At 36.9% G+C, this 22,410-nt stretch overlaps 1 protein-coding gene across 11 annotated transcripts in view; it reads left to right on the top strand.

Moving 5' to 3' along the window:
* Positions 1–22,410, top strand: part of DST (dystonin) — a 445,378-nt gene that overhangs the window by 267,101 nt on the left and 155,867 nt on the right. For 7 of the 11 annotated variants that reach the window (XM_027852998.1, XM_027852999.1, XM_027852997.1 and 4 more), the window contains 10 exons: positions 978–1,066; positions 2,381–2,513; positions 3,845–9,274; positions 9,703–9,852; positions 10,034–10,249; positions 10,416–10,562; positions 12,304–12,537; positions 13,561–13,713; positions 15,495–15,728; positions 16,451–16,717. In XM_027852998.1, coding sequence (XP_027708799.1) covers positions 978–1,066; positions 2,381–2,513; positions 3,845–9,274; positions 9,703–9,852; positions 10,034–10,249; positions 10,416–10,562; positions 12,304–12,537; positions 13,561–13,713; positions 15,495–15,728; positions 16,451–16,717 — 7,053 coding nt within the window. The remainder of the gene's footprint in view (positions 1–977; positions 1,067–2,380; positions 2,514–3,844; positions 9,275–9,702; positions 9,853–10,033; positions 10,250–10,415; positions 10,563–12,303; positions 12,538–13,560; positions 13,714–15,494; positions 15,729–16,450; positions 16,718–22,410) is intronic. The other 4 variants (XM_027853003.1, XM_027853008.1, XM_027853004.1 and 1 more) reach the window with 1 other exon arrangement.

Below are 22,410 nucleotides of genomic sequence, written 5' to 3'. Positions count from 1 at the left end.
TCTCTCTCTCTCTCTCTCTCTCTCTCTCTCTCTCTCTCTCTCTCTCTTTGGTGAGGCTTTTGGGGTTAAGTGACTTGCGTCTGAGGCCAGATTTGAACTCAGGTCCTCCTGACTCCAGGGCCAGTGTTCTATCCACTATACAACCTAGCAGCCCCTGATTTTTGTGTACTTCTAAAGTCACTGTGGCATCATATTTGAGCCTATTTTTTTTAGGACATTAAGTGAAAGAATTTATGACATCACAGTAGCAAAACATTTAATTTAATTGGCTCAGCATCATGACATTTCCAGTGTATTTTTGCTGATGAAAGGTAGCACCCAACAAATAATAAACACTTAATAAATGCTTGTTGATAGATTTATTGGCCCAGTGGAAAGTTGATGTTGTCAGAAACAAGTTCATTAAGAAGTAATTTGGTGAGAAAATATGAAAGGATGTGGCAAAACCTTGGTGTTTTCAGAATAGGTTAACTTTATTATTTGTTTCTGGTTGGCTGATTTTTTTTTTTTGGCAGGGGAGGAGAAAGGGGAGGGATATAATTCTATGCTTTTACCAATGTAGGGAGTTCCCAGAGCGAGAAAACTCCCTGTAGAGGGGGAAAAATTTACTTTGGTTTTAGAGGACCTTGGGTTCAAATTCCAACTCTTATGCTTACTACCAGTGTGACCTTGGGCAGATACTTAATTTCTCTTGGCCTCAGTTTCCTCATCTGCAAAATGAAAGGGTTGAACTAGTAGACAGCCTCTGAGGTTCTGTGCAGTTCTAAGTACATCCTGTGAATGCAGGTTTGTGATAGTTGAGGGCTACTCTTGAAACGTGGAATTCAGAAAAAGTGTTACTGTCTCCTCACTGACTGCTAAAGCAAATAACTTGGATCTATTTGAGGGTAAACCTCTTTCTGCTTGTAAGGCAATGAAGAAATGCATTATTGGTCATTATTGACTTGAAGACTTAACTGAATTTTCTTCCCTTTCAGATTTCCAGTGAAGAAATTGCCATGAGGAAAGAACAGTTATCTGAAGCCCTTCAAACCATGCAGTTGTTTCTCGCTAAACACGGTGATAAGTATGTTGAGTTTTGTTAGCTCTTTATAACTATTGGTAAAGAAAAATGGGATTAGCAAAGCACAGAAGAGAGGGCAGCTGAGCTGCTAAATCAGAAGATTGCTGTGACAAGTATACCAGCTTTACTTCTGTGCTGGAGCTATTTGTAGCATGGTGATAAAGAGTTTCTGCTCCTAGTGACTGGGAGGTAACCCCTATAAAACTACTTTTGCAGAGCCCTATAATAATAATATGGGAGAAAGGGAGATAGGTAGGGATTTTGAGTGACACAGGACAGTTACAAGTGATCAGGTATTCCTAAGTAACACTCTCTCTCCTTGTAACTTCTTTGTCTTGTGGTTGTATAACACATTCTAAGAGATGAAAAGGCAGAAGAAAAGTTCTCATTGTTTTACTTTGTACCATTTTTTTCAAATTTTTCAATTTTATTGCATGGTTGTGGAAAACTATGTTAATATGGTTAATATTGAAGAGAGGCACAAAGAAATCATGTGACTTGACCAGGTGATATAACCAGTCAGTAAGTGTCCTGACGTAGGATTTTAAACCCGTGGTTTCCTGATTTAAAGTCCAAATGTCCTATCTACTGTACTATTCTGCCTCTCTCATATTTCTGTTGTTATGTTCTTTGAGGGTGAGATTAACAAATGATATTTCTCTATACCTTCTAACAGCTCAGAGTACATTTAAAAACAATTATATGTGTGCTGATGAGGTTCCCAGTGTGTGTAAGTTTATATTGTGACAACCCTAAACTCCCTTCTAGGTTGGGACTGACTCTTAATTTTTTTTTTTTATGGATGGTCTTTGACTTTTCTATACAGTATGTAGATTATGGCCATCCTAGAAAGGAGATAGTAATTTGTTTTGTGAGCATGTGCTCATTTAAAGAAATAAGTTATTTTATAGTATATTGAGAAGCATAGTGACATAGAAGATAAAGAGAGCTGGCCTTGGTGCCATGAAGCCCTAGGTTCAAGTCTTGACTGACTCATACTGACTGTATGACCCTGGACAAATCACTTAACCTTCTAGTGTCTTAGACAACTCTCTAAAAGTATTAAGTCACAGAGATGCTGACCTGAATTTTAGGGGGAGTTTGCTTACTTACTTGGGAATTTCCTATACTAGTGAAATCACAGGTCCCTAAAATCTTCACAGAATTACAGAAATTTACCTCTTTGCCTTTCAATAGTTGGTCTTTATTCCTATTTTTTTTAAAAAATGACTTATTTTAAAAAGTATTTTTAAAAAAATTACTTAAATCACTATTTATTTAAAAATTTCTTATTTAAAAAACCCACACTTATTTTAGATTGACTGATGAAGAAAGAAATGAAATGGAAAAACAAGTGAAATCTCTTCAAGAAGGTTACAACTTCTTCAGTGACTCTATGAAGCAACTTCAGGAATCACATATTCTAAGAGATGAAAAGGTAGAAGAGAAGGTAATATTACAGGAAAATTTTCATTAGTTTACTTTGTGCTACCTTTTCAGATTCCTCAGTTTTATTGCATGGTTGTGGAAAACGATGTTAATATTGGTCAAATCCCACTTGATTTTGTATGTATAAAAATCTTGAAGTACAGTTAAATGCTTGCAGGTTTCAAAAGTGGTATATAGCAAATGCATCTTACCTGTGCTGATCATCAACTTTTGTGAAGTCTTAATCTCTGCCTTGCATGATGAATTATATAAGAAGCATTCATTTTCTAACTCCATGTCTTTAAAAACTATTCTTCTAATATGAAATAAGGATCTGTATTATTTTTTTAAAAAATGATACTATGTAATGGTCCAGGGCAGTCTGTGATTTATAATCTCTAAAGGAGAAGTTATTAACCTGGGGTCTGCAAACTTAAAAGAAAAAAATTTTATAACTATGTCAACGTATTGATTTCATTTGAAATCCTATGTATTTTACTTTAGGTGTTTAAATATATTCTGAGAAGGGGTCCATAGTTTTTGCCAGAAAGCCAAAGGGAGTCACAACACATAAAAGGTTGCTTTTAAGGGATTCTCTAAGAATACCTTAAGAATAACTAAGAGTGTCTTTTAGGATTTGTTTTGTTTCCAAAGTTTCCATGGAAATATTATTTGAATACTTTTGGGTTGAATACTCTAATGAGAATTAACTCTTCTTATATGGAAACTCAGGTTTAAATTTCGCTTATTTAAATTTGAATCAAATCTTAAGTATTTGTACTTGGAATTCAGTACTGCATATTGGCATATCCAAACAGAAAAGTCCAGTAAAACTAAACATTACATTCAAATTGACATTTTCTAAACTTGTGGATGGTCTCCACAAAAATTAATTGCAATTTGGGGTGGGGGGTCCTATTTGACTCTATAGAAGTGTTGTATGCTGTAAACATGAATAGCATGGTGTTTGGTTTCTTCTGTATTCATACGATCTAACCTGACCAAGATGCAGAAAGCATGACTTGCCTTCTAAGTATAGGTTCTGTTTTCTTGCTGTCATCACCTACTCTACTGTGTCTTCACTAACCCTGTTTATATACACAGAGATAAGTTTTCAATTCACAGATGCATGTTGATTTCAAAGCTTTTATCACATCCTGTGCTGTTGAATAGATCACTGACATAGATCACTTGTGCATTTGAGCTGCCTAACATTCACAACATTGCTACAGCCCTGGTAAGTAGAGTATTTTATGTTGAAATGGATTATTAAAAATGCAACCAAGTTTCATAAAAACTATTCCAGTTTATTTGAGATCAACTAAAACTAGACATTTTGTATTTTCCTTTTAGCTGGATAAAGTCATTGCAGGTACCATTGATCAAACAAGTGGAGAAGTCCTTTCAGTCTTTGATTCAATTTTAAAAGGCCTTGTTGATTATGAAACTGGAATCAGGTTGCTGGAGATGCAGCTAATTCTCTCTGGTCTGATTTCACCAGAGCTAAGAAAATGTTTTGATCTTCAGGAGGCTGAAAATCATGGCCTTATTGATGGACAGATTCTGTTTCAACTTGAGGAACTAGGTAAAGCTAAGGAAATTATTTCATCAGTATCATCTGCAACAATCCCAGTTCTTGATGCTTTTGATAAAGGTATGATTTCAGAATCTGTGGCCATCAGGATTCTTGAGATACAACTTTCTACAGGGTTTCTGATCATTCCATCCACAGGAGAGTGCCTGACCTTACAGAAGGCTTTTCAAAGAAACTTGATTTCTTCAGCATTGTTTTCTAAACTCTTGGAAAGACAAAACATTTGCAAAGACCTTATTGATCCAAATACTTCAGAGAAGGTCTCCTTAATAGATATGGTTCAAAGAAGTATCCTGCATGAAAATACTGGAATGCGACTTCTGCCTATAAGACCACAAGAAGGAGGTAGAATAACACTAAAATGTGGAAGGAGGATCAGTATTTTAAGGGCAGCTCATGAAGGTCTCATAGATCGTGAAACCATGTTTAGACTGATAGGAGCGCAGCTTCTTTCAGGTGGTCTGATTGATTCTGATTCTGGGCAGAGAATGACCATTGAAGAAGCCGTGCAGGAAGGGGCAATTGATGTAGGTACAGCTAATTGTATTCTCTCTCATCAGGTGCAAACAGGTGGGATCATAAGTTCAAATCCACCCAAACGCTTAACAGTAGATGAAGCAGTCCAGTGCAATTTAATATCATCTAGCAGTGCACTTTTGATACTAGAGGCACAAAAGGGCTTCGTGGGCCTCATTTGGCCTCATTCTGGTGAAATATTTCCTGCATCTTCCTCATTGCAGCAAGAGTTGATTACAAATGAATTGGCATACAAAATACTCAATGGCAGACAAAAAATAGCTGCTCTTTATATTCCTGAGACTTCCCAAGTCATTGGTCTGGATGCTGCTGCACAGTTAGATGTTATAGATCATAATACAGCATCTATTTTAAAAAATGTCATACTGCCTGATAAGATGCCTGATGCAGGGGACCTGAACACTTCCTGTAAAACTGCTAGACGATGGTTATCCTCTTGTGAGTTTCTACCATCAGCCATATTCCATGAATATACACAGCAAGAAGATATTTCAGATGGAGGAGAGCATATGGAAACTCAGACCTTAGAACAATCACAGAATTTATTCCTATCTTATTTGATGATAAATAGCTATATGGATGCAAATACAGGGGAAAGACTTTTGCTGTATGATGGAGACTTGGATGAAGCTATCAGTATGTTATTGGAAACTAATAGCACAGCATTTGGTGCAGTGTCAGCAAGAAAAGAATTGATTGGCACAAATTTAAGACAATTTGGGGATGTTTTATTTAATAGTACTGCAAATAAAAAGAAGGATGATTGCTCACCAAGTAGTTTTGATGGGACTTGTTTCAAAGAGCCTGAAAATGGCGTAACTCTTCAAAATAGGAAAAGTATAGTCAATGAAGGACTTAATGATTTAGTGCAACCTGGAAAGATGGATAATGGAATGCTTAGTGGCAATTATGAAAATATATTTAAAAGTTGCAAAGATGGAAATCAGGTAGGAACTAGTGCCAATGTAGATAAATGCACTTATTCTGAAAATATTCGAAGTGATTTCACAAGTGATGAAAACAAGAATTTTATTGGAGTCTCCACCAGTAGAAGAGCTTGTGCTCTGGATGAAACAGAAAACCAGGGTAACAGAATCAGGGACACCAATATCCTTGCAGATTCTTCAAGTGAAAATCACTTATTCCATTCAGATCGAATGGGAGTCCACCAAGGAAGTAGTAATAATACGTTTACCCCAGATAGCTGCTTTCAGAAATCTCTCATTTCTTCTTTGCCATTCAGTGATCAAGCTGTATTACTTGATCCAGAAACTGCAGAGAGTTTTCAAGGTAGACTTCTGGACAATGTAGATAATAGCATCAGTTTACCAAGAGGATCGTCTGAATCTAAGTCATTAAATGTTGATTGTAATGCTCCCCAACCGCAGCGTCAGAGGGATAATTCTGACAGTTCAAAATATTTAGGGAATGAGAGTGAGGCTAGCAAAATGCAGGTTGTTGTTTCTTACCCAGAATCCAAAAGCAATCAGGATGATTCTGAACTTGAAGAATATTCGGTCAACTCAGCTCTGAGCAGTGATACTGAGAGTGCTGATACATCTGATATTTGTGGAATCCAGCAGTTTGAGGAAACTAACAGGGCTAAAGATTCTCAAGATTCTCAGCTAGAGGATTGTGAAAGTGAATCAGAGAGTGACGATGATTCTTACAGTACTCCATTATTAGATGATGATGACCATGATTCCCTACTTCTTGAAGATGATGATTATGATTGCTTGGAACCTGAAGACTTTGATATGCTGCAGTGTGAAGCAGATGGCACCCCCCATCGTGGATGTGTTTGTGCTGGCATTTCAGTGGGGGACAAAAGCCATATAGTTACTCAAGGAGAAAGACCAGATCTGACAAATATGAAGGAGGAAAGACAGTCTTTTCCAGAATTTTTCAAGGTATCCAAAGATAATGAATTACATTCTGATGAAAGATTAAACTCAGATTCTGTTGACATAGAAGTGAGAAATGGCAGGTTACTGGACACTGTATCAGAAGAGGAAAGCACAAGTAATTGTGAAGATGATGTGCCTGGGACAGTAACTTCAAAAAGTACAGAAAGAAAAGAGAACATCCAAGCTTCATCAGAAGCAAGTGAAACTGGACATTTGATAAGCGGAAGAGAACAAGATGAATTTAGGCAAGAAGTTGGATTTGATGTTGATCAAAATGTTCAATGCATGCAAAATGAGGACAGTTATAGAAATAGGAAGCATCTATCTGCTGTTAATGATCAGATTGAATGTGATGGGGATAGGGTGCTTGAAATGTCCACATCTCAGGATGAGGATGGAAGCATCATGGATGCACAAGTGTCAGCTACTTCACGTGAAAAGAAAGGCAGTGATGATATTGTTGGGAGTAGTATGATGAAGATAAAATCTACCAGAGAAACTCAGAAGTTTCCTAATTTAGAAATACTCCAGGGTGTTAATGTTCTACTGCCAGAATCAACCAGTGAAACTAATTTAGTTACTAAAGGAGTCATCCTACCAGAATGTATGTCTGAGATTGTTGGTCAAAGCAGAGAAAGTCCACTTAATATCGAAAAGAACCTTGAGGAGTTTGCAGAAAACCAACTTATAGTACAGTCCCTCATTCATGATAAAGAATCAGGAGAAAGTGTTGGTGCTGATAGTGTTTTATGTAATAATGATATCAATTCTATCTCTCAAATAGATAATAGTGACTCAGGGTACAATGAGACTAAGATCATGCAACCAGGTTTGGACTCCTTTTTGGTAGTGAAAGGTGGAAATCAGCATACTGAGAGCTTGACATGTACAACCAAAAATGTATGTTCTGGTGGTGATGTAGAAGAAAAACCTTCCCAAACAAGCCATTCATGGATAATGATAGACTCCATTGATCAAGATCACCAAAGAAATGAAACAAATGATCAGATTCAAAGGAGAAATGGTGAGAGTAAGATGCTTATGAAAGAAGACGTATCAGTTCCACCTGAGGTTAATCTGCTTGAGAGAAGTGTAGGAGAATATGATAAAGATTTGAACTGTCTTCCTAAAAGAAGAAGAAATTGCCCATTTCCAGAAATCACAGGCAATGAAGAATACAGTGAGACAGAGAAAGTGAAGGAAGCAAGTAGTGATCTTGCAAATGAACCAAAGGATCTACAAGTTTTAACAGTTAAAAATCCTGTTCTTTTGGAGAATCTTGGAAAAATATTTGACCTATCTGCTTCCAAAATGGCCAGTGAAATTGATGTCATATCTGAAGGAAATTCAAATAAGGAAACTGAAGGCCATTCTGACAGGTTTCTCAGTGAGCCTGAAGAAGAAGTGGATTTGTTTTCTTACTTGAAAAAATGTGCCAAACATATAACAGTAAAAGAGAACTCAAACCTAGACAAAATTGATTCCTCTACCACTGGGGAAAATAAAATGATGGAGAGTGAGGTAAAGATGGAACCTTGTGCTAAATTAAATTCAGATGTCCACATCCCTATTTTAACTGATAAACAGTTACAATCAGGACTCAATGGTACCAGAGAAAAGAAGATAGGCATTACTCAGGAAGATGCACGTATGAATGAGATAGCTGTAAGTCTTAATACTAAACAACCAGACTTAGGAAGAGAATCTGTGATTACTCAAGTAACTTCAGAAGAGGAGACATTTACACTTTCGGATTTGCCTCTTAGAACCCTAGACAAAGGAAGTAAAAATGCTGCTATTCAGACTGAACTTGAGACACCTGCGTGTGAAAAGGAAATAAGAAACAAGAAGGCCGATGATGTTTCTGGTATTGAAATATCATCCTTGGAAAGGAGTAATAAGAAAGAAGCAACTGGACAACAGCCAGTGAAAGAACAGACTTTGCCTCCAGAATCACATGTAATAGAAACCCAGATTCCTGAATTATCTTATTTGTTAGTTGATGATTTGAAGGATATTTTAAAAAGCAGGTGGAAAGAAGGCCATGTATTCTTTGGGGAAGAAGGTGAATTTTCCTCATATTCAGAAAGAAAAGTTTTAATGCAGAACTTACTTAAAATGGTTGACCTGACACACTTGGTTAAAAAATCATCCAATAAGTTCAGTGACTCTAAAAGAAGTGATTACAGCACAGTTTCACAGATGACTGACTCTCCAGAACTAAAACCAGAGATCCATGATAATCCATCTCCCCTTTGGCCTGCAAATCTAAGTCCCGAGCTGCTCCTTGACATTTTGAAACAGAGCCAGTGTGGCCAAAAGATTTCAGGAGCATTTGAAATGATGAAAGAAATAGCCCTGAATGAAAATGAGTCAGAGAGAAATGATATTGCGTCAAAAGTTCTCCCCTTACAGCTTGAAAATGTCTTCCACATCCTCCTTGCTGATGAACATCCCCCAAAATTAGAACTTGGAGATTTGAACAGAAATCTTCCTGCTAGTTTTCAGACTGAAGGTGAACAGACATATGACCCTGATGAAAATCCTAAAATCAAAGGCTCCTTTAACTCAGAAAAAATACCAGAAACTGAAATAATAGCATCAACACCAAGTGAGTCATTGGGCCACAATACAGGTTTCCAAAGTGAGCAGCCACTTGAGACATTACATAACATTTTCCCAAATCAAATGGAATATACTTTGGATTCGAAAGAAGTTGCTTCTGGAAACAGTCCCTTGGCAAAAGTAAGTAATATTTCATTGCTAATATTCTATGTTGAAGCATCAGTCTTTGGAAAGCAATTCCACATTGCAGCTTGTGTTATAGTGAAAAGTACTCTGACCTTGGGGTTAACAAACCTGGGTTTGAATCTTGCTTTTCTACATATTATCTGTATGGTGTTAGGCATGCCACAGCATTTCTCCAGGCCTCAGCTTCTCCATCAGTAAAATGGTGGTGGTTGGTGGAGGGGTGAAGGGAGCAGAAAATTTGATCTCCAAGGCTTGCTTCAGATCCTTTCTCAAATCCTGTGTATGTGGGGAGGATTATGTATCATATTGCTGTGATTATATTATAAAGATTTAAGATTTCCACTTTTGTATAAATCAAATTGTTGCTATTTTTCATTTGTGAGAAAAGCTATTGATTTAGAAATGTGCAAACTCACTTTCAGTTTCCTAGTATATTACAGCTGTGTTTGCAGCACACTGAAAAAATGCATGGATATTTGACTGTGCTTCAAGACATGAAACTTCCTTTGGACAACCAGCAGCCTCTTGATAACAATCTAGAAACTTTGAAAAATCAACTTCAACAATTAGAGGTAAGAATTTTATGCTGATTGTTCATGAAGGATATCAAATGAAAGGTGGCTTTTGAGAATGAGCAGTATTCTTTGCAATGATTTTTTTTAAATTTCAGGTTAATAAATTACCTACATATATGCCATTATATGTATGCCATTATAAAATATTAATTTGCTCTTTTCTATGTTTTCTTTGTAGTCATTTGAATTGGGATTGGCTCCATTTTCTGCCCTTGTAAGAAGGGACATGAAGTTGGCTGAAGAATTCCTGAATTCTCATACCGGCAATATTCCCAAAGAACATCTTGAGGATTTAATTATAAGCCACAAGAAGCTGCAAACAGCCTTGTTGTCCCTGTCTGATTTGTCTTCAAAAAGAACTAAACAAATTACATTAGCGATAGATTCTGAAATGGTAGGCATACACATTTTATATTAAATCAATTGAATTCTTATACCTTTAAATTATACCTTATACCTGAATACACTTAATTTTTAGACCTTTTAACATTTTTTATTGAAAAATTTAAATGAAAATATTTGGAATTTTTGGTAATGAATGAAAAACATTATTTCTCTAGTCCAAACTAACAACTTCCCATGAAGAATTTCTGCATAAACTTCAGAAGTTTTCAGATTGGATTACAGAAAGGAGAAAAACTGTGAACGATCTTGTGGTGGACACTGGTGATGGGAAAAATATAAAGGAAACCCTGGAATTGTTTAAGGCAAGTGTCACTTCATAAGTATTATGAGATATAATTGAAAATTACAAAATTTCACAGGATAATTAGGGGATTGGTAATGGGCCTGTGATTTCCTTGGTATAGGGAACTTCCAGATGTAGAAATATCCTCTACTAATGCAGTTCAGCCCTTTCCCTACAACTTATAATCTTAGGGAATTTACTAGAGCATTGGGAGGTTAAATAATTCACTCAGAATCACACAGTCAGGATGTGTCTGAGGTGGGCCTTGTCTTCCTGGCTCCAACTCCACAGAGTCAGTAGTGGAGCCTGGAGAGTTATGAAGACATGGCTGGTCTGGACAGTTTCCTTCAAACAGATGTTCTGAGCAGAATCTCAGTCAGAGAAAGGGGCCACAGAAACAGAGTGAACTTCCCGGGTGAGAAGGACAATCTTGTTTCCCACAGTTATATGTAAGTTTCTTGAGGGTAGAGACAACTTCATTTTTGCCATCACATCCCTGGCACATAGACTTGTAATAATTAATTATTGATTGAGACAAACAAAAAAACTGACTATAGCTGGTGCTACCAAGGAAAATTACCATCACTTTATAGCCAGTGGATCCTCTGATGCCCTGCCAAAGTTCTACTCTATTTTCTGTCTCTCATATATTCTCTTACAATTTTTTTGAATTTGTGGTTCAGGAGACAAAAGCTTTGTTACCTATCTTTTGGCATGTGACCTTTTGAACCAATAATGGTCCATGGACAAACACTTTATTTTACATAGTCAGGGTACATACATTTCAGAGACTTTGTACCATTTCCTTTATTGAAGGGAGACACTGTATTATGGCTTTAGGGTAAAGCTTTCATTTGACTTCTTCACTTTGGACAGGCTATTTAACTTCCCCATGCTTGTTTCCTAAACAGTCTGTTGTGTAGTTTCAATTGCGTCCAACCCTTTGTGGCCCCATTCGAGATTTTCTTGGCAGAGATACTGGAATGGTTTGCCATTTCCTTCTCCAGCTCATTTTACAGATAGGGAAACTGAGACAAACAGTGTGAAGCGACTTGCTCTACACAGCTAGTAAGTGTCTAAGGCCGAATTTGAACTCAGAACCTGGCACTCTATCCACTGCACCGCCTAGCTGCCTTCCTAAGTAGCGGGTTCAGCTAATTACTGAAATGGCTGATGGTGTTACCAACCAGACATGATTTAGTGGTCAGAGAACTAGATTTGAAGGCTAGAAGACCTCAGTTCAAAACCTGTGCGTGTGACGTAAGGTGTGAACAAATCATCTAAATTCTCTGGTTTCCTCATCTCTGAGATAGGGACAATAACACCTATATAATCCTACCCTGTGCTGCTGTTATGTTCTACAAATTATATAATGCCTGCAAAGTACTTTCAAACCTCAAAACACTATGTAAATGTTATTGTTAGCAAAAGAATAATTACCTAACACATGTGGACCTTTTATGCGTTTTAAATACAGAGAAATAAAGTCTTTACCTTTTGTATTATGGCTTCAATTCAGCAAATAGAGAACAAACACGCTACTAGGAGGGGAAATGTTTTTCATCTGTCTCTTTATCTACATCATTATAGAGCTTAAGTGAAATATCCCACTTAAGGAAATGACAGGCATTATTAAACACCCTTAACTTTTCTGGAACTAATATCATAAGGAAGGGAATATTTAATAAACATGATATTATTAAAATGTACTTTATCCAGACACACATTCTTGGTGGTAATTTTTACTACTCTCTTCACAGACTGTATTAAAAGAACTTGGTCATAGCAAAATTCAGCTGGAAACTACAGCCTTTGATGTCCAATTCTTCATTTCTGAATATGCCCAAGATCTCTCTCCTAACCAAAGCAAGCAGCTATTGAGGCTTTTAAATACAACTCAGAAATGTTTTCATGATGTACAGGAATCAATAACTACCCAAATGGAAATTTTAGAGGCTCATTTGCATATAGAACAAGATCTCAGTGATCAGAAGGTTTGCCTTTCTATGTGGAGTTTGTCTTTTCTATTTTTAAGGTCCTTAGTGTGACATTGTGATGTGGCTATCAGTGAATTATGCAATATTAGAAAAGAAGTGCTAGAAAGCCACTGTTCCATTGGTTATAAATGAGTGTTCATTGTACATAATCTGAAATGTGATGCTTGCCTTCATGATGTTATAAACACATTTGGGATTGATTTATATACCAATAACTTTCCATGCCTGCCAGAAACTGCTTTCTCTAGTTGAGATGCTTCATTTTGGAAAGAGTGGGATTTTTTTATGTATACTTAGAGATATGAAGTAATGATGTCTGCCACATCACTGGGCAACAATTTCTTTAAGGAAACTGGAGAATAATTTTTCATACATTTTAAAAAATGGAACACACTTTGTATATATGGTAGGAAAGGAATAGAACCCTATATTTATCAGTTACATACTAAGCATTATATAAGGCGGCCACTAGTTTATACTAGAGTGCCACAATAGAAATCATGTAATAGATAAAGAAAGAAGGAACGAATAAGAACTTTAAACTAGGGAATGACAGAGAGTGGGGAAGTGAAAATGTTGCATTTGGTGTTCCTTCTCTTCTTGCTTAAAACACATAAACATTTTCTCTACCCAATATGCTAACAACCAAATCACAACTAACTTCTGTTTTGATGTCCTTTTGCAGAATTAATAGTGTGTATCGCAGGTTTCAAGAGCTTAAGAAAATTGGATGTTTTCCTCCTGTTGGTCAGAAGTTCCATCTCTCATACATATGCATGGCCAGTATTCTGTTGGGCAATTCCATCCAAACATGATTCCTTTACTTACAGCATATGTGAGATGTATCCATAACTTCTATATTCACCTTGCTCCAACTGTATTCCACTGCTATCATGTTTACAGCATACTTTGAAAAGCTTCTCTATAGGAACCTTATAAGACTGTGTTTTATGGAGGAGGTTGTTTGTCTGCACTTTTCTCACTACACACTTAACGGATTTTGGTTCTGCTCTGCTGTAGATCGTGGCAGAACGGCAGCAGGAGTATAAGGAAACACTCCAGGGAATATGTGATCTCCTCACCCAGACAGAAAACCGGCTGATTGGTCACCAAGAAGCTATTGTGACTGGAGATAGCAAGGACGAATTAAAGCTATACCAAACCAAACAAGAGGTAGAGTCTGATTTTACTTCCTCAGCTGTAGGAGCCTCATTGACATAGTTGGTCTCTGTTCCATTAATTGCACAGCAGTAAGATGGGACTTGAGCTGCTGAACAGCTGTTTTAGTTTTAAGTCATGGGGGGAAGGGAAAACTGGATGAGCCATGGGACAGCCTGAGTGGTTAGAGGTCTGTTTTAAGGCATTGGTTTTCACCCTATATAGGTTCTGTGAACATGCCGCCTAGGATTGGGCATATGATGGGTATTTCTTGAGAGGTCAGCACAAAGAAGAGTCATGATATAGAAATAACTTTCATTGTCTTTCATTTATATCAAGTTGAAATGGACTTTGGTGGGGGTGGTGTGGGAATAAAAAATGCTACTAATAGGATAACATACTGACTTTTGGAAATAGCTATATACATACTTAACATCCTTTGGTAAGAGTTTGAAAAGAAATCCAACTGAGAACTGATTACTCAATCCACTAAGCTACTATCTTTAAATCTAATTTTTAATATTCCTGCATCAGTCTCTTTAATAAGTTACTCCTTTCTCTTATATCATTTGTCAGTAATGAACTCATTTGCAAGCTGACATTTTACTTTTCTTTGGTTCATTTGCAAAAAACAAAAAAGGCCAAAAGCAGTAAAGCATTAGGCTTAATTCTAAGCATCACAGGAAATGAACTTAGAAGTCTTCTAGTCTGACCTTCCACCTAATGTAGAAATCCCTTTGGCAACATTTCTGGCTGATGACTACCCAACCTTTTTTTGATATTTCTAGTGACACGAAACTTGACATCTCACAAGGTGCCCAGTCTATTGCTAGATGTTTCTGATCAGAAAGTTCTAATTTGTATTTAACCCCAAAGCTCTACTTTGTGACTTCCATTTATTGATTCTAATTTTGATCATCGGAGCCTAAGAAATACAAGTACTTTACCTACTTTTTAAAAAATGTTAAGGTTATTTTGTTTGTTGGTTGGTTTTAAAATGCCTAGTCACACTTAGCCATAACTAGAAAACATGTGGTTTTGTTGTGGTGTGTGTGTGTGAGGGGGTGGGAGCAGTAAGGGGATGCATATGGTATGACCAGTGGTACAGAGGACATTGTGACCACAGGTATAGTAATGCTTGGAGATGGGGTGGTTTGATTTTTATGCATGTGGGAGCTGGGGGGAAGGTAGGCCCAGGAAAAGGGACAGCATGGCATTGGGATCCTAGGGATGACAATAAAGGCTGATCAAAGCCTTGGTTGTTGAGAGGGGAAATACCCCTCCTTCCATGGACCCCCTGCTCACACTGTATTTGCCCCCATATTACTTATAGCTCTGGTCACTCTCTTATTAACTCACTAAGACCTGGGCTTATCCAGAAGTCTCCCACCTGCTAGTCTAAAGCAACTTGCTTCTATTTAGCTGAACATGAATCTGTTCTTTAATTCCCTACTGAGGTGGCATCTACTCTGAAACTTTCTTCCTCTCTATTAGCCAATGATTCCCTTCTCACCCCACTCCCAACCTCAGTATTTTGTTTTGTAATACTCTAATGTACTTATCATGTAATGTATATTATGATAATACACATTTGTGTCATGTCTCCCTGCCTAGACCGTGAGCTCTGGAAAGACAGAAATTATGTCTTATTTAAATATTCCATCTCCCCAGCTCCTAGTACAGGACTATACATGCCACAATTGCTTGATACATATTTGTTGAAGATGCTTATTGAATAGGCATTGATTTAATCATTTCACCTTTTTCTCCGCTCATCCTGTTATCCTCCTGACAAGGAGCTACAGAAGGAGATGCAGAGAAGTGCACAGGCATTGGCAGAGAAAGTGAAAAAGACTGAAAAGTTCCTGATGGAGAATGGAGAAAAACTATCACAAGAAGACAAAGCACTAATTGAACAGAAACTCAGGGAAGCTGAGGTGAAGTGTGAGCAACTGAACCAGAAGGCTGAACAGTCAAAAAAGGAATTAGATAAGGCAGTAACCACAGCAATTAAGCAGGAAACTGAAAAGGTATTTATGCAAATACAGGTATCATTTGCTATTAATTAGAAAGCACAGTGCTGAAAGAAGTGGCTTCTCATTGTTTTGGTGGAAGGATGTTATTTAGAGGTCAGAGCAAAAATAGGAATTCTGGATTTTAGGGAAGGACGTAAACTTAATAAAAAGCCTGAAGATTTCAGAACCTCCCTGCTAATTTTCTCTCACTTATTTTGTGAAATGAGTATAATGAGAATGAAGTTGTGAAATGTCACATTTTGACATTTTTTTATCTCTTAGAAAAACTATTATTGGAAGTGGTTATTAAGATTTTATGATACATTATTTTTAAAGGTTTTTATTTTATTTTTGTTTTTAGTTCCAAATACTCTCCTTCCTTCCATCCCCTCCCTCACCAATTGAGAAGTCAAGAAATGCAATACCCAATATACATGTGAAATCATGCAAAACCTATTTTCAACAGTTATCAGTTTTTTGGAAGTGGATAAGATTTTACATAATGAGTCCTTTGAACTTTGTGGTGGATTATTATGTAGATATGATGCATTATTTGAACAGATATCAAAGTAACTGGCTTCTGAAAATAAAAGCAAAGTTGCAATATATCCATCAGTCATTAGATGTTGGGGTTAAAGTATTGCTTTTGCAACTTTAAAATGGTCTAAATATTGAATGACTTAAAGTGATGATTTGGAACATACACACAATACCATCCCCTAATTTTCTTTGCTCAGGTTGCAGCAGTAGCCCAGCTGGAAGAGAGTAAAAACAAAATAGAAGATCTTTTGGATTGGTTATCAAATGTAGATAAGGAAGGAGGAAGGTCAGGGAAGAAATCTCACCAGGAGATTGAACAAAATGGAACTCATTTTCAAGAAGATGACCTCAATTCCATGATTGGAGAGGAGGATGAAGTTAATGGTAACTTGATGGAAATGGATGTTGATGGACAAGTAAGAACCACAGAAGAAAATCTGAATCAACAATACCAGAAAGTAAAGGTATATATGTGAATATTTGTGAATATTGATACAGTCAAATGTATATCTTAATTGAAATATGTCATCTTTATAGAAAACATAGACTGGAGAAAAGTTTCTTTTCTCTATATGAGGTTTTTTATAATACACACATATTATACATACACACATATATATAGTATATAAGTGACCTTGGGCAAGTCACTTAACCTTGCTTATCTCAGTTTCCTCATCCATAAAATGAACTGGAGAAGGAAATGGCAAAGCACTCTAGTATATTTGCCAAGAAAACCCCAAAATGAGGTCATGAAGAGTTGAAAATGACTGAACAATAAAATATCTATCTATACACATATATTGTATATATATATGTGTGCAAATGTATATACACAAACATACATATATACATACATACATATATAAATTTGTTTGCAATAGGGTGATTCCATTTGTATAAGGGACTCCCATGTGAGGACATTCTCTCTTCTAATATAAGTTGGCACCTCCTCTGCAATTTATAGTTTTAGAGAGTTGTCTAGAGCAGTGGTCTCAAATAGGGACATGGCAGGCCACATATTGACTTAGAAAACCACAAATTATCTATTGTTATTTTATTTAAAAAATATTTTCCGATTACATTTTAATCCAGTTGCTACCATACTCCAGGAGTTTTGAGGGGCTGAGGGTCATGAATTTGACACCTCTGGCTTAGAGCACTGAGAAATTAAGTTCCTTGAGAGTGATCACAGTCTGTATATATATCAAGATTGGGACTCAAAATCCAGTTTTTCCTGGCTTTGAGGCTGCCTCTCTATCCATTACACCATACTATCTCTTTGTCATACTGCTATATGTAAACTCTTGAATGGACTTCATTAATGGTAGGCTCTTTCTACATCAGTGCAGATTGCTACCCACCTTTGCAATCCTATGCAATTCTTGTCCATGTCATTCCATAAATTATTTAGCTATCCATTTCCCCAAACAAGAAATAAGCTGGAAAATACAATAACCTTCAGGATCTGGAGGCATTATTATAAGGAAAAACTGTACCATGATCCAGAAGAAGGGGACATTAGCTAGAGTTGTAAAAGCAGGCTTCCAATATTAGCTGTGCAATTAAATTATTCAGATGACCCTAGTCAAGTCATTGAATGTCTCTATATCTCAGTTTCCTTATGTATAAAATGACAGTACTAATATCTCACCCACATACATCAAAATATTCTTGTCAAGATAAAAATAAGGTAATACATGTGAGATCAGATTGAAAAGTTAAAAAGCCCAGTCATCAATATATTTTATCATTATTGCTGTGAAAAATGGTTAAGTACAATGTAAGAAAATCTCATTTAAGGCCACATGATGATCTTGGGCAAGTCATTGCTCCCTTCTTGGGCCTCAATTTCCTCATCTGAAAACAAGGGGGTTGAACTACATGACCCTTAAGATCCTTCTGGTTCTATATCTATGACCTTGAGATTGCACGATGGCTATTAAACCAGTCGGTGACTCTGTGTGGTTGGATCAGTGGAAAAACAGTGCTGTCTTTGGAGTTGGTGGACCTGCGTTCAAATCCTCGCTCTGCTACTTCTATCTGTGTGACCTTGGGCAAATTTCTTAACCATCATGAGTTTGCTTATCTATAAAATGAGCAGGTTGGAATACGTTATTCCTTTCTGTTCTAGATCCAGCATCCTGTGAATTTACCTCATGATTCCTTAGGATCATAGATCAAAAGCTAGAAGGTCATCTAGTTTAGTTTCCTCTCATTAGAGATGAGGATGTTGAGGCCCAGAGAGGGTAATTGACTTGTTCATGGTCAGACATATAAGAGTAGAAGAGCCAGGATAAAACCTCAAAGTCTGCCTGTGCCTCCACTCTTTCCATTGTATCAAGTCCTAACCACCCCCCCTTTTTGTTTAGAGAACCCTTTGTTAAGGACTTCTGTCACAAGATTCTGCATTAAATCACATGGTGATCTTTTTTTTTTAATTTTAAAATTTATTTATTTTGGGTTTTCAACATTCACTTCCATAAACTTTTGAGTTTTCAATTTTCTCCCCTTCCCTTCCCTCCCCGCTCCTGAAGATGGTGTGCAATCTGATATAGGCTTTACATATACATTCATAGTAAATATATTTTTACATTATTCATGTTGTAAATAAGTATTAAAACCAATGAGAGGAACCACGAGGAAGAAGAAACAAAACAAAACAAAAAAAAAAACAAAAGAAAAAAGAGAGCAAATAATATGCCTTGATCTGCATTCAGACTCCATAGTTCTTTCTCTGGATGTAGATAGCACTTTCCATCATGAGTCTTTTGGAGTTGTCTTAGCTCCTTGCTTTGCTGAGAAGAGTCAAGTCTATGAAAGTCAGTCCTCTCACTATGTGGCTGTTACTGTGTACAAATGTTCTCCTGGGTCTGCTCACTTCACTCAGCATCAGTTCGGATAAGTCTTGCAGGTTTTTCTGAAATCTGCCTGCTCATCATTTCTTATAGTACAATAGTATTCCATTATCTTCATATACCACAACTGGTTCAGCCATTCCCCAATTGATGAGCATTCCCTCAATTTCCAATTCTTGGCTACCACAAAAAGAGCTGCTATAAATATTTTTGTACTTGTGGGTCTTTTCCCCATTTTTATGATCTCTTTGGGGTACAGACTTAGAAGTGTTATTGCTGAATAAAAGGGTGCCCAGTTTTATAGCCCTTTGGGCACAGTTCCAAATTGCTCTCCAGAATGGTTGGATCAGTTCACAACTCCACCAACAATGTGTTAGTGTTCCACTTTTCCCACATCTTCTCCAACATTTATTATTTTCCTGTTTTGTCATGTTAGCCAATCTGATAGGTGTGATGTGGTACCTCAGAGTCGTTTTAATTTACATTTCTGTAATCAGTAGTGATTTACAGCATCAAATGGTGATCTAATAAAAATCTATTTGAAAAGCTTTCTTTTGTTCCCCTATCTGATCCCACCTTTTTTACTCACATATCTAGTGGAATGATGGCTTTGGGGGAAGAAATATAATTTTATGGATTTCCTAGAATTTAGAGTTGGAAGAGAAAGTTAGGTGAAGAGTTGCCCAAGGTCACACAGGTGGTAAATAGCACAGCCTGTTTCTGATTGTGAAAAAGACATAATGGGAAGTCAATAGAGGATTCCACTGAAATCAATGAAATAAGTATAGGGATTTGAGTAGTAGTTTTGTCCTACTCCAAAGAGCCTTGAGATAGGGGCCAGGAGACTTGGCTTTAAGTTCTTACTCTGAATGAGCTTGAGCAAGTAACCTTTCTATGCCTCAGTTTCCTCTTCTGTAAAATGAAAGGTTTGGATGAGATTATGTCTAATACTCCTTCCAACATTGAGTCCAAGAGTGGAGATTAATTTTTAAAAACAAGCAAGCTTTACTGTGTGTTAAATGGACTGGAAATAACTAGTCTATTAAAATAACTTTTAATGTTATTTTAAAATTGAGCCATGACTGTAGTATTTACTTTCTTTTAATTCCAAAAATATTTTGAGGGAAAAGTGATGCTATTTTCATTAAACACTGTAGAGCGCTGTTCTCAGGTATATAAAAATTAATTAGCATGACTTAAAGTGTTTAATATAAACTACCTATAAGCTGCATAAGTTTACATATATCATTTACCTTTTTGGTTATAATTTATAGTCTTTGATTTTCAGCATTTTCCCCATTAATTGACCAAGATCCTTATTATGAAAATTTACTTTCAGAGGGGTTGAGGGAAGGAGAGAGAAAAGGGTGTGGGAAAGTAAGAAGCAAGAGATGTCCTATAGGTATTTTAAACTCAACAAGTCTGAAATAATACTCATTTTCTTTCCCTCCAAATTCATCCTTCTTCCAAATTTACTCACTCTGAAATGACCATCCTTATAGATGCTCAGATTCACAATATCAGCATTTTCCTTGACTTTTTACTGTTTCTCACTCTACCATATCCAATCAGTGTTTTCTAACTTCACAGCATCTCTCTTATTTGAATCCTTCCTACTTAAACAACCCCTACGCAAGTTTAGGCCCTCATTACTCTCATCCAGACTATTACAATAGCCTCCTAATTGGTCTCTCTTCCTCAAGTGTCTCCTTACTCCAATCTGCTAAGCTGCTACACAAAACTGATGAAATTATTTTTCTAAAGTGCAGCCTGACCACATCACTCCCCTAAATCAATGACTTCCTATTGCCTTTGAAATTAAATATGAACTCCTCTGTGTGTTATGAAAGATCTTCAAAACCTGGCTCCAGCTTACCTTTCTAGCCTTCCTGCATCTGTGGTCCAAGCATACTGGCCTTTCTTGCTGTTCCTAACACATGACGTTTCATCTTCAGTCTCTGTTCCTTTGTACAGGCTGCCCTCATATGTAAAAGCTACAACTTCCTCCCCTTAACCTCTCAGAATCCCTGATTTTCTTACTCTGCTCAAGTGCTGCCTTCTTCATGAAGCTTTCCCTGATCCCCACCGTAGCCTCTGCTTTGCCTTGATGCTACTACTTCTGGATCATAGGGAATCCTGTCCATATTTCACATCTGAGCCTCTTACTCTATTTTGCTACTAAGCATTAACATGTTCCACTGGAATTTTGTGCTTTATAAAAACCAACATAAGGTGTATATGTATTTAACTCTTGAGCAGCTTTCACGTGACACTAAGTATCTACATATTTTTTTATTTCATTTCTCTGAGTCATTGAGCCCATCCAGGTAAACTGGAAACCTCACCATTTGACACCATTGAGATTGTTGTCCCTAGTTCCTCATAAACATAAGGCTCTCAAATGTCTAAGAAGTAAAAATGTATTTACGTTTGTGTCAAATTACATAAAATCTATATGAGAACCCATAGAAATGGTAATATCCTCCAATAAACAGCTGAAACTTGTTAACCTCACATATTTATTATTGTAAATTATTTTTATCATTACCTTATTATTTTTAAGATCTTATATAAATTCCTTTGTTTTTCTTTTAAAATTCTCCACACTCAGGCTCCAATCTGCCTTTTCCATCTTGTAATGTCCTATATTATGACTTTTCCTATACTCTGAGGTCCAGCCGCATTGACCTTCTTCTTATTTCTTGTTCATAACACTTACATTTCCATGCCTTGCTGGGCATATCTTCCCTGATAGCCATGCCTTTGTCCTAGTTGTCTCCAATATCTGCAATGCACTCCATCCTCACCTTTGAGTTTTATTCCAAACTCTGCTCAAAAAACCAAAGAATCAAAAAGAAACAACTGAACCAAACTAAAATCAAAACTCTTCTCAAGCACAATCTTCTACACAAAACCTTTCTTATTCAGTACAATTGTATATTATGACGAGCTCCCAGCAGCATCTCTCTGATGTAGCTTCTCAGTATTTTATCTCTTACTGAGGTTATTGTAGCTGCTTTTCCTTGCTTCCCCTCTCCAGTTTCTCTGGCTCTTAGCTCAGTCTAGTTTGCCACTCTCCTTAAAGTTCTCTGTAGTTCCTGTTTGACACATCTCATCATGATACTGTAGTTGTCCCCATTGCCCTCCCCTTCAGACCTCAGCAGGCATTGTCTCAGATGGCATAGTCTCAGGTTGTTCCGCTGGCAAAGCTTACCCTTGAGAGCAGGGGAAAAGTACACACACACACACACACACACACACACACACACACACACACACACACACACACACACACACACACA

Source organism: Vombatus ursinus, unplaced genomic scaffold (assembly GCF_900497805.2).
Source record: "Vombatus ursinus unplaced genomic scaffold, bare-nosed wombat genome assembly UNPS02009835.1, whole genome shotgun sequence".
Lineage (NCBI taxonomy): Eukaryota > Metazoa > Chordata > Mammalia > Diprotodontia > Vombatidae > Vombatus > Vombatus ursinus.
Note: the sequence above shows the minus strand (reverse complement) of the source record. Positions and strands in the feature narration are given on the sequence as shown.